The sequence below is a fragment of the Anopheles aquasalis genome, chromosome 3 (assembly GCF_943734665.1).
Source record: "Anopheles aquasalis chromosome 3, idAnoAquaMG_Q_19, whole genome shotgun sequence".
Taxonomy (NCBI): Eukaryota; Metazoa; Arthropoda; class Insecta; order Diptera; family Culicidae; genus Anopheles; species Anopheles aquasalis.
This window is the reverse complement of record NC_064878.1, coordinates 47,169,064-47,181,563: the sequence shown is the minus strand read 5'-3', so window position 1 is coordinate 47,181,563 and position 12,500 is coordinate 47,169,064. Positions and strand designations below refer to the sequence as shown.

General features: G+C 43.5%; 4 protein-coding genes across 14 annotated transcripts in view; 3 read left to right on the top strand and 1 right to left on the bottom strand.

The window, feature by feature from the left end:
* LOC126574002 (G-protein coupled receptor dmsr-1-like) overlaps nucleotides 1–3,251 on the top strand; it is a 56,382-nt gene extending 53,131 nt beyond the window's left edge. For all 11 annotated transcript variants that reach the window (XM_050233892.1, XM_050233896.1, XM_050233891.1 and 8 more), the window contains exons 3-4: nucleotides 1–4; nucleotides 2,186–3,251. The exon at nucleotides 1–4 is cut by the window's left edge and continues 916 nt beyond it. In XM_050233892.1, coding sequence (XP_050089849.1) covers nucleotides 1–4; nucleotides 2,186–2,403 — 222 coding nt within the window. In that variant the 3' untranslated portion in view covers nucleotides 2,404–3,251. The remainder of the gene's footprint in view (nucleotides 5–2,185) is intronic.
* Nucleotides 3,252–11,107: 7,856 nt separating this feature from the next.
* LOC126574728 (mediator of RNA polymerase II transcription subunit 9) lies at nucleotides 11,108–12,152 on the top strand. Its single transcript, XM_050235075.1, has 4 exons — nucleotides 11,108–11,209; nucleotides 11,285–11,348; nucleotides 11,488–11,551; nucleotides 11,643–12,152. Exons 1-4 carry the CDS (start codon nucleotides 11,167–11,169, stop codon nucleotides 11,805–11,807), a joined length of 336 nt encoding a protein of 111 aa, XP_050091032.1. The 5' UTR covers nucleotides 11,108–11,166; the 3' UTR covers nucleotides 11,808–12,152.
* Nucleotides 11,826–12,152, top strand: LOC126574730 (protein NCBP2AS2 homolog). Its single transcript, XM_050235077.1, has one exon. It carries the CDS (start codon nucleotides 11,826–11,828, stop codon nucleotides 12,075–12,077), a length of 252 nt encoding a protein of 83 aa, XP_050091034.1. The 3' UTR covers nucleotides 12,078–12,152.
* Nucleotides 12,119–12,500, bottom strand: part of LOC126574726 (GTP-binding protein 1) — a 3,762-nt gene continuing 3,380 nt past the window's right edge. Inside the window, exon 4 of the mRNA XM_050235073.1 lies at nucleotides 12,119–12,500. This exon is cut by the window's right edge and continues 1,184 nt beyond it. The gene's annotated coding sequence lies outside the window, so the exon portion shown is untranslated.

The window sequence follows — 12,500 nt, the reverse complement described above, 5'->3', positions numbered from 1 at the left end:
CTGGGTAAGCCGGAAACGGAAGTTGCCCTAACGGGGGAGGGGCTGTACAGACGCAAACAAAGACTCCGGACAGCCCCGTTCCCGCTCTTTTGCGATGGACATCCGATACGACAAACGATGGCCGCATGAATGAGTAATGGAGGAAGGGCGAGTCATTTCTTCTACACGACCTCCACGGCACCAATGGCTACGAAGACAAATGCATATGCCAATGCCATCGCTTGTCTGGCCAGCAGGAGGCAACACTTTCGCACCAAATGACACACCATTTGTCAGGGAGCCTCTTTTGCTTTTCATTCTTTCATTTCGGACAAACAACTCCTTGACGATGTCTTCTGTCCACGACCGGCGTGCTGGGTGTCCGATAAGTGGATTGCAGTGAGATGGTCCTCTGGCTTTGGCTCTCGTTTGCCATCATCAAAAATGGTGCAAAACAGAGGACTTCCAAATGACCGACCGGCGCCATTTGTCAGCGAGCAAACGAGGAATGTTGATTCACCATTTGGTCCAGCATCCGACCGGGGGTGGTTGAACTGAAAGTGTTAATGGATTTTACATATTTTTGTTGCTCAGAACTATGGTGTGGCTATGCTGCAGACGATCATATTCGAGTTGCGTTTCTAGTTGATTTATCGGGCATTTATTTTGTTATTTTTATGCTGTTTATGCGTGAGGTCCAGTTCGACCACATGGACACTGGACATTCATTGCTGCATTGAAGCTTAGTACTGCTAATGCAACATAGCAGCAGGATCGCTTTTTTGATTTATTGCCGCGAGCGCGCTCAGGAACTGTCTACCGCGCAGAGGTGTTAATAGGGAGCGAGGTGAGACGCGAGAGGCTAGACGTTTAACCAAAGATTTATGATACGCGCGCTGGCAGCTGTGCTCGTGGTGTATCGTGTTCTCGTAAACATTGTTGCAAGATGTTTGGCCCTTGCTGGGCGATTCAAGTTTTCTACAATTTTTGGCCAGCGCACCAAGTCGTTAAGGTCGATTGATTTAGTATTCACGGAACGGTAGCCAGTCGAAATGATTTCGATGATTTGTGACTACGATGAATTGTTGAATAAATTATGTAGAAGGTGTTCGAGAGGGTGTTTTAAAATTTCAAAATCCCCACGTGTTCGTGTTCGGACTTTACGTTGAATAAAGACGCAATAATCGAATACACCCTAGAATGTTCGAGTTTTATCATGGGTCTGTCCGTAGTGCAGATTTGCGAGTGTCTTCTGTCACTAAACACTTGTTTAACTGGAACGCAAAACATCAGCGTCTGTTTCATTTCGATAAATTGCTTTCGAAAAATACACTAAACAATCCTTTTGTATTCGAATACAAAATAGGGTGTCTTTCTCTGGAAAGAGAAGAAACTAAATCTGTTTGCGAAGTGAAGTGAGCTTAATTAGCGGGTAGCTTAATTTTAGAGATCCAAATTAAATCTTAGTTAAATACACAACCGGTAAGAATTTAGAATCTTTTTTAATAGTAAGAATTTTTATTTTAATAGCGTATAACTGGTAACATGAGGTTGGTTAGTAACAGCAGATTCAATCACACTATTAGCTATTCCTAGTACCATGACAATCCATTACTATCTTAATCAATCACTGATCTGGTCACACCTACACCTCCCATGGCCTCCGAAACCTAACATTTATTCAGCTACGCACTGTCACGATAAAAGCTACAACCATAGAGTATACCACAGAAAAAAAATCGATAATCTAGAATCGATCTTAATTTATGAGACCCTCTCGGGTCTTAGTCATCATGTGGAAGGTTCAACCGTGTTGCTAAACCACTGCTTAACGACTGAAATAGGTTTTGAAGGTGCAAAGAAACTGTGCGTGACCGAAGGTCAGATAGTTTGATAGAATTGTTTCCTACGAGCAATATTAATAGACTCCAATATGCTGATTGTTACTTAATACCAGTCCGTCGGAACATTGCTCGATGAAGTTTTCCACTTCACCGGCAAGGCAAAGGAGCAACGACCATTCATGCGGCAATCGCTCAACGTCACCGTACGCACGAACGACCGAACATTAGCAACACTAATCATAAGATCCATTCCAGAGAGAGAGAGAGAGAGAGAGAGAGAGAGAGAGAGAGAGAGAGAGAGAGCGAGAGACGATAATCGTGATTACTAGCGATTAATACCGCATTCCTTTCCTTCCTGCTAGGCGATGTGATGGACGTCCTGGCGCTAGTCAATTCGGCGATCAACTTCATCCTCTACTGCTCGATGAGCCGCCAGTTCCGCAGCACCTTCAGCGATCTCTTCCGTCCCCGCATCCTGGACCGCTGGATGGCGGTGCCGCAGGCCGAGGATGGCGAGGGAGGCGAGGGGGGCCGGGGTCGCCATCAGGATGGCGCGACCACACAAATCACGCAAATATAGCCCACACCGGGGCGTCCTAATAATCATTGCTACAGCTGTCTGCGCCAGTTTGCGACCGCACTGGCGGCCATTGTAATCAGCAACCGGCAAACTTCGACCCAAGACGACTGTGCGATGCTCTAGCGACGCCCCGAAAACTGTTACCTTCTTCTGCTGCCCGAAGCGGCTTGATTAGGGGATCCCTCGAAAACGCCGGAAGTGTCGAATCGATTATCGTCGCCGCACAGTTTGTCGTGTTCGTCTTCTACAACTATTAGCTATTAATATGAGGGAGCAGGTGGGCCGGCAGGCAGGCAGGCATGCTCGCACGCACGCAAGCATCAACGAAAAACAACACTTGATCCAACCATCGAACCGATTGGCTTTGTTTTTTTTTTTGTGGGGCTGGTGGAATGAGAAAAAGGCAAGGGAGGGATGGTTATGTTGGGCGACGTGTTTCTTGAACTACAACTCCTAACTTGTATCATAATGTAGAGCACGTAACGGGATGAGCCGCTAGACCGTTATTTGCAAGAAAGAACAAACCAGGATTCGCATGGAACAACGCTAGTCGAATTTGTTAAACTCGTGCTTAGCATTTCAAGTTGTAACTGTTTAGATCTTTAACCGACGACGACGGTTACTGCAGCCGTCTCTATGTGTTATGTTTTCAGAAACGGGCTACTACAGCTTCTAACAAGAACAAAAGAAAAACACCCAAACATTGTAGCTTCGTACGCCACAGCTATGGCATCAGGAAGCGGGAAGCTCTATGCTTATAGTGTTTAGCATTTAAGATATGATTCATATACATTCTATTTTTGTGTTGTAATGTTCGTACAACAAAAGTTACGGTAAATAAATAATAAATCGACCCTTTCGAGAGTACCATTATCTGGTAGAATGTCTATTTGATTGATTTTCACCATTACATTCCTTACTCCAACTCATAATGGTCCTCTTGCAACCACGCAAAAACCACGCAAAAGTATCCTCATTATCCTACCGAAAGCTCGTTACGCGCCAAAAAGTAATTCAGAAAACAAAGCAAAAGCATGCTTCTGTATTGAACAAAACGGAATTCATAACCAATCCATCGGACGAGCGAGCGGTCCAACTGGTACTGTGCACCCATCCCGGTCGACCACCGGTGTGAGGTTGTGGTGGATGAATTTTTCATCGAAAACTTACGCCCATCATCTACTGAACCCAACAATGTTGGACCCATCAAACTTACCCACCACCACCACCACCACCACCACCACTAGCCCCCTTCCCGTAGCACTCGGCCATGTGGATAGAATGCCAATAAAATATTGTAATTCAATGCACCGGAAATGAAACCGATGGATAAAGGCGATAAGAACCCGGCCACCAGGCCACCAGGCCAGGCCAGGGGATCCCAACTTTGTAAACAGCTAATAAAACGCTCGAGAGCCTCACCAGCTGGCCCGGCGGCTGTTTGTTTCGATTGCAATTTCGAAATAAACTTTTGTTATGGGATGATCCACCTTGGGATCGGCATTGGGCCGGGAGGGTAGACCCTTGGATTGGCTTGCCTTTGCCGACTCGAATCGGCCAATGTTTGATACCGCGCCAAACAAAGCACACTGGCCACGTGCGCTTCCACGGGTTGGTTGTAAATCGTTTCGGTATTCCAACCCTACTCCACCGAATGGTGACAGCAAATACGAATTGCAAATGTTACGATCTCGTTATCCAGACATTCGGTTATGGGTTGCTTACGGTATTGTTTAATAATGAACGCCGTAGAAGTAATTGACTGAACTGGAAATTTATGAACTAAACCGCATTTCACGTGCGCTGGGTGTTGGTCTCTCGCTTCCTCTGTTTATAGGACGCTTCACTGCTGCGTGCGATTCGAGTGAGTAAACTACTTGAACCATAATCGGCAGACGCCTAGAGGAGCGGACATTCAATTACCAGGTGAACTGGTTGGATAATAATAGTTAATTTGCTTAGTTATGGTGCTAATGTAGCTGTTAAATTTACCCGGCAGTTCCATTGGCTATCCAATTAGGACCCAAACTCCTTTGTTTTGCTTAATTGGTTTTGATATTTTGTCATTAAAATTCAATTATGCTGTTAGTTGGCTAACGGTGCATCCAAATGTTGACATCAGTATATCTTTTAGCGTACGGCGATTAATGATATCAAACCACTGGCCAACCGGTTCGTTGGTTGCTTGTCAATTACGGGAAAGTGTTAATTTTTCGCTATGGAAGTAACAGAGTAGTATACCTCAACTTTTGGAACCCTTACAGCGGGAAGGAAGGAAGGATCTTACCTATTAAAGGATGAACGTAATGCGCGAAATTGTTGGTTAAGTTTGGAGGACCCCTTTGCGCGCGCCTGATCCTTCCACAAGATAAGAAGAATTTTAGCGATATCCTTTGAAGTTCCATCGCTTCGTTGCACTCCGTCATGTTTAATAACTTGTTGGATCGTAAGATGGTCGATCGCTCGCGCGGGGTCACTATTATTATGCTCATTAACCGTTCTCGATTTCCCTTTCACTTCTGTTATTTGTGCTTTCTGCTACTCAAATCACGTTACACAAAAACCCAATGTTAAAATATAATCAATAGCTCCCATAACATACAGGGACTTGATCTTTGGGACGTGCTTGCAAGCCAAGTAATCAAACAATCTATCAATATGTTTACAGAATATTTGCTTGATTTCTTAAAAAAATATATTTTACACTGATTTTTTAGTTCAATTATTGGGCAATCGGCACTCCATTATTTGCCTAAAAACTCCATCAGTGAAGTGAATAACAATTTACTATAAGGAAAGGATCCTTGGCAAATTTCACAAGACATGTAACCGGACAAGTATCCTAAAGGACCAGTAATTAACCATTGATACATTAATTTGCTTTAATGATAAATAGCATGTTTTGAAAAATAATTTCGCAGATCGCAACAAGAACGCAAGCGAACATCACCAGGCCGGGGACACAGCCCCAGCTGAATCCGCTTGAATTGGGACCTATTCTGCGTAATTACGCAACCATGAACAGGTGTCATGCTTCACGGGAGACCGTCCTCATTAGTGATTCATTCAACCGTGGTGTACCGATGTTCAACATGAAACCCTGAACAAGAAGCACTGCACTGATTGCGATGGGCAAGTGTGAACGGCTTATGAAAAGCTCTGTCTAATCTGCCACGTGGCAGATAGACACCTTGGAAGATGCACTACCCTGTTAGGAACAGCAGCAGTTGCACAGAATCTATTTCCCGTTAAAGACCGACCGCTAACAGATGAGATAGATGCGGACAAAATGTTAATTTTGAGCTTTTTCGAGTTAATCTTATATCTAACTTAATTTCAATAAAAATCAAACCCTTATCATACATATACTGTCCAGCAAATTCGCTCGCTTCCGTCATCTGCATACAAAGGGCACCAAACAGACCGACAGATGGTCGACCATCCGTCAGGAACTGTTGTGAATGCGGACATGGAGCGTCCATTAATGTAACCATCGTAAGCAGCCTGAGGTCTGGAGTCTAATGCTAAAACAATATTTTAAAATCAATATAAAATCATAAGCAGTTTCCTGCCTTCCTGCCAGCCAACGACCCAGTCACGCCAGGCTATCCACCGAAACCATCATCAGCAAGTTGCTGCGAACCATCGGCCTCACAATGGTTCGCATAATGTGCAACCATTCCCGATTCTTCCTGCTCCTAACTATATTGCCGCACTCTCACTCTCTTTCTCTCTCTCGTGCGCTTCGGGATAATGTTTATTTGCATTTATATTGCTTTATGCGCAGCTGAGCAAAACCCAATGTGCCGCTGCGTTGCACGGCATGGCACGATGACCGAGGTCCGGTCCATAATCGCAGATCGTGCAGCTCTTGCAACATCTTGAAACAGTTTCTCTGAAGCAGCACCATAATCAGCGCTATTCAAGCGTATGCTAAATGCCGTTTCGTTACCGTCCTTGTACACTCCGGTTGGTGCGAAGGTGCAGCACAGCGGTAGATTTACATTTTTTTTTTCAAACAATCTAAATCCCTGCGGTTCCTGCTGCTCTGTGAAACAAAAGCGAACCGAGCCCCCAGCTTGTTGGCCTTTCTAATTAATTTCAATTCAATCACCCATCACCGGTCCCATTCGGGGTTCCGTTCATTATCCCGGACAGCCAGACCGGTACGGCCATGCAGTGCGCGTCGCGTTGAATGCTGAGGAAGGACGAAGGATGCTGGTAATAGGTTTTACCATCTTGTTTTTCCACGAACTTTAATCAAAACCGACGGCATCGGCTGACCATACTAGGCCCCAAACTGCCCCAAACAGTGCCATAAAAACCCAACAACGCAATACAATTTGATCAAACGATTCGAATCATTTCAAGGAACCTTCCCCCTCCCAGGGGGAGGGAAGCTGAGTCTTAACAAAGTTTTCCAGCTTTTGATGGCATCATTTAGTCCCTTTTTTTATTTTGAGCTGTTTCTAATTCCCTCCAGAGTGCGAGGCAAGTCGGTCCGTTTGTTCGTTCGCTGCAAACCTAAAGGAAATGTTATATTGTTAATCAAACTTTTGATTTTCCCCCAACCCCACACCCACTGATGATGAGTTCGGAAATATGTCAGCCGGGAAACGGTAGGAGCAGTAAATAATAATCAAAAAGAAATCGAACACTCGCTCCATTTATTCCGTGAGTGTCGCGTTCTTTTTTTCCCCGCCAGTGGTTGCTGGAATGTAATGTGAATATCAAAGTTGAGGCAGCCACAAAACGTACCGGCGAAGAAAGTTATGTGACCAGTGATGTATAGCAATACTCCTTCGGGGATAGCGATCATTTCGGGCAAGTAGCTAGAGCGTGAAGTGCTTCACTATTGCCGACTGATTGTTGGCATTTAGGAAAGTGAGCCTTTTAATTAGTTTGTTGTTTTGCCTCGACTCTCTCCCGGGGGCATTTCGGGATTGGGCGATGGTCGGTGACAATGACTTGCTGATCACACGGTGCTCAGCACGTTCACACCATTGATGTTGGCATTCTTCTTCACAAACATCGTAGCTTGTCGGATTGGTTAAGTCGAGGGATTTAGTACGGGACCATTACATGTGCTTTTGCTTTTTCACTTTCTCTTGTCATCGGTATGGACGGTGACGTAATTGGTTTATCGTAGCTTTTAGGAAAGGTTGTAAGTGTTAATTAAATCTTAACAGTAATTTACTGCTCAAACAAATTGATTTTCTATAGACGTGGTTATTTCTAAGCAACTGTAAAGGTTCCGTTTTGCTTAATAGAGCAGGATCATGTCATTATTCTCGGTAGTATGAAACCATTGCAAAAAAAACCCCAATGAAAACTAAATAAAAGTTCAAAATGTAGTTTTTGTAAATATTACAAATGATACATTCCATGGTGAATATTCTGTGCAATCGGTATCTTGAGATATCCATCAGAATCAGATTAAAAAATACTTTACAATTAAAAACTGTGTGTGTTAAGTTAAGTTAAGTTATGTTAACTTTGCCCCTTTGCATTCTACGCTGATTGGATGAATTCCCTCGTCTTCAAACCAGATGTGGGCAATTAGTCTTCCAATGTTACAGTACTAGTTTCAAGCTCATGTTGGCACATCCTACAAATTCATTCTACACAGCGTCGTGTCCCCTCAGGCTACATCCGTAACGAGAAAACGACACATCAAAGAGCTACTGTTGTTGTTCGCGCTGCGCCTTTTGCGAAGAATGCCGGAAGGTCACACTTAACGAACTAATGGTTTCGCTAGGCAAAAACAGAGCATTCTCGTTCGTACTTCGCGTGAGTGAATGAGAATTTTATGAGTTTAGGGCCTCTATAGTTCAGTCATTCAGGTGCAACTAAGCAATAAACCAGCACATATCTTCTCACTCTCACTTGAATCGTGTGACTTTAATGGTTTCTTAAAGACGAAACTGGTGCCGGAACATGGAAGAACCGGAAAACACGCAAACGATTCCCTTTTATTGCACTCAGCAGAATCATTACCATAGTATTCGGAGCACGTTTCCGAAATAATCGGTAATACGGTTTTGTGTGACGCGATGAGATGAATTTCGGAAATAATTCTCCACTTATCAAATCGATTCCTGCTTGATCGTACTTGTAACGATACACAATACATGAAATAAAACGTGTTTAAAATGATTGATCCTATAAACCAGGACTATCATCACTCGTACGAAGCGAATAATTATTCTAACTTCATCGCTGCTGAATAAACACTTGACGTCAGCATACCGAACGTGAGCTATACACGATTTCTGTAGTTAAGAATTCAAGAATAACTGCTCCATAAGATTGATTAAAATTCCACCTGGTTGTACAGGTTCCAGTATGTTTGATTTTCAAAAGCACTTTCTTGAGTTGTGCCAAATGAGCAACTCTGGCGCCACTGTGGCCCCCGCAACCCCCGCTGAATCTCTACCCAAAGTTAATGGGTTGTCTTCTGGTTTACTGTGCTCGGTGCCAGTCTCCGAAGAATGCTGTTTCTGTAATTTCAATTATTTCTATTTGTCTTTTGCTGAGTTTGGGAAAGCATTTTCCGTCGTTTTTCTGCGGTAATGGATTCGAGCGTGCCTTTTTTGTGTTTACACTTTCCATTATTGAACCAAACTTTCTGGTGACTACAGCTCAGTGGTTCTCCGCGAATGAGCTGAGCATCATCCTTTGAAAAGAAGAAAAGTAAAAACCGAAAACAGCGTGTCTCATCTTCAGCCAGCACAAAAAGGTGGTAGATCTCGTGGCGCATGGAGACATGATTGAACGCCCGTATCCATTATCTACACCTATAGAGAGACCGTGATGGTTGAAGGAAGCGTTAGCTATCGGTTGTGGCTTTTCCGCTTCGGAACACTTTAATGGAGGGATTCCAAGATCGATGGTATACATTTGATATTTGGTCTTTGTAATTACAGCATTAAGCGCGGTGAATAGTGTTGATTGGTTTCTTGCTCCTGGATGATCTTTAGAGATTGTCCTTCATGGTGACATTTAAGGGAGATGGCAGTATTAATCGAAAATCGAATTCCTACGCTGTGTCATTAACAAAGTGTATCAATCAATCGTATCGTGCTGCTGTCCTTTTATTGATTCCTCCCGAAACAAGCCCAGGAATGAATGTAGAGCGAATGTAACAATGGAATGACTGCTAAGCGTCTTATCGGATGGAATCAGAAACCCGGAAACCAAAAATGTGATTGTGGCTTTAGCTGGCAATTTGTTATTTAGCCGCGATGGTTTGAAGTGGCGAGACAGTTGGCCTGGTTCTCAGAACAACAAATCAATTCCATTTCGATCAGCTCACCCAATCGACCCCACCCTTGGACTTTGATGTTGAGACGCGGTTTTCATTGATAGAATTAATCTCGATAATGATTACACAGTCTCAGGCAACGAGACCACCAGGCACTAACAAACAATATTGGTTTAGAGATTAATTTGAAGATGGGCAGACGGTGGTCTGTGGATTGCGGTTCGGACAGAGTTACAAAGACAGAGTTAAATTCAACCGGGCCGGCATTAAAGTTGTCCCATGCCTAAGACCTGCTACCTCCCTGTTTGCCGGTACGAGCTAGGACAGAGCGCCGGATAAATGCAAATGCTTTCAGACAAATGGGAGACAACAAGTTTCGACTAGGATAAAAAAAAGCTCGAGACAAATGGGCTCGCTGATACAGATGAGCATAGTTATTTGTCTGGAAGGTGGAAAAGCTGCCCACAGGGGTTGGAGTTTTCGTTTTACATTTTGTGTACCTAAGCTTACTCTGCGTGTCCCTGCGCTCTCAGCGGACTAACTGTTACTTGTTCACCTGAAACGAGACATCCTGGAAAGGACGAGAGAGAGCGAGGCTAATGCATCAATTAATTAGTAGTATCAAACTACCGTTTAGTCCTCTCAGGGGCAATATTCTATTATGGAGTGGAGCCAATTGCAAAGTACTGAACCACGGAAAACTGTTGTAAGTATTTTATACGATTGCTATGTGCACGAGCATGAGCACATAACGAATGAAGAAACATTTTCATTTAGGTCTGTTTTGGCTTATCTTATAAAGGATTAGTAATACAAAATGCTTGAATCCAAACCGTGGGTTTTAAGGAGCAAAAGATAACTTCTCAATGCTGTGCTATGAGTTCAAATACTCCTTGAAACAAGTTTAAAAAAAATAAATTTTAAAAACATACGACAAATGATTTGTAGTTTTCTGTCCTATTTGGTTCCTCTGAAAATCGATTGCTTTAAATTTGAGTAAAATCGGTCTCAAATCAAATTCCCCAAGCAAAATATGTTGATGCTGCTGTTATCTTGTCGCTCGGTGTTTCCTCATGTTTTCAAGGCTTACTTTATTAGCATTATTATCATTCATTGGTAATTTTGCGCTGAAAACTCCACTGAAAGAGCATGTAACAAAGTTAATGTGCGTTAGAAATAAAGTTAGTAACTCGCTAAAAGCCAATTAATTTCTTTACTGCGCTACTTGCGCTCCATAAAGAAGATTGCGGGATCCCTTTTTTTAGCCAAAGTTTCTAAAGGAAACAGGTAAAGTCAGCAAAACGAATTCCTGCATGTAGAGAACACAATTTGTAATCAAAACCATGGGAAAACTGTGGAAAAACTGGAGGAAAACTCGCGCCACTTCCGAGAATCCCAAATGACGTAAAAATAAGAATTTTTCGCTCGTCGAACATACGCTGTCGTGTGGACGCAACTTAATCTGCCCTCTGTTTTTTATTGTTTGTGCGTGAGCCACGATGGATTTCGTTGAAACGAAGCCCGTTATCGCCAACATTTCAGGTAAATTGGAAACAGAAAAGGTGAAGAAACCTCAACATGATGTAGTATACTAAATTAGTGATTCCATGTTTTAAGGGGAACCAAAAATACAGCCCGTAGAGATCGAGATTCTTCCCGTGGTCTACGACATCATCCGCAGGTAAACAATCGCCTAGTCGGGGTGACAGTTTGGCCCGACAACAAAACAAAACTTATATAAAAAGAACGTGCGATTGCAATTTCTCAATTTCTTATCACTGCGATTCGCTTTGTTTCCACTTCTCTTTGTGTCGTTGTAGCATCGAAAAGGATCCCGTCGATAACACCGCCAAACAGAAGGAAAGTGCCGAGTGCAGTCAGAAGGTTCGTTGGTGTTTCGTTGGTGTCCTAAAAATCAATAATTTCCTCCTTGTATCTACAAACGCCCGACCTTTTTTGCGTTCTTCTCCACTAGGTGCTGGAGCTGCAGCGATCGCTTGAGGCTGCCCGAAACACCATCCGCAAGCTGCACGGTATCGAGTACAGCAAGGAAGAGCAACTCCGGAGGCTCGACAGTCTCCGGAAGCAACTGGCACTGAAACAGCAGCTGATCAAGAAGTACAAGAACGTCCAGTTCTAGTGGCCGATACAGGTCGAGATGGTCCTAGGCGCAATCTTACGCTATCTGGCCAACAACGAGCAACTCATACAAAGGTTGGCCGATTCATATCCACTCCGGCGGGCCGCACAGATGGTGCTCAGTGCTTACTATCGCGGTAAATCGGTCGCGGAGCAGCAGAAATTGATTGGAGTGACACCGGAGCGTTTGCAGCAGGCGCTGCGTAGTTTCAAAAGTAACGTACAGAAGGAAATCGAGAATGCGAAGAATGATTTGAACAAAAAAAAGTGAACTTCCCCGTGAATAGCGAATGATAACTCGTGTAGCCAGGCTCAAATGTAATTAAAATTTATTGGTATCGTGAAAGTTCTCTCGTTATCGCATTTGTCACTGTGAATTACACATATTAAAACGAAAAAAAAGGTGATCCCTCGTATCCGTGCGCTTTCACGGATTATTTAAACGCACACAACTAATCCATTACCTGATACGTTACTACAAATTCTGGTACAAGTTCTCGGATTCAGAACGCAAACGAATCCCAGGCCATTCGTCGACAGGCGAACTAATCTATTTGAACAGAAAAATAAGCAACTTAGAAACAGAAGAAAAACAGGCAGCAATTGTTAGAATTGTGGCACTCTAGCAACGAGTGAATTCGAGGGGTCGCGTTCGATTGTGAAGGTAGCAACACCGGACAAGCACCGTGGAAGA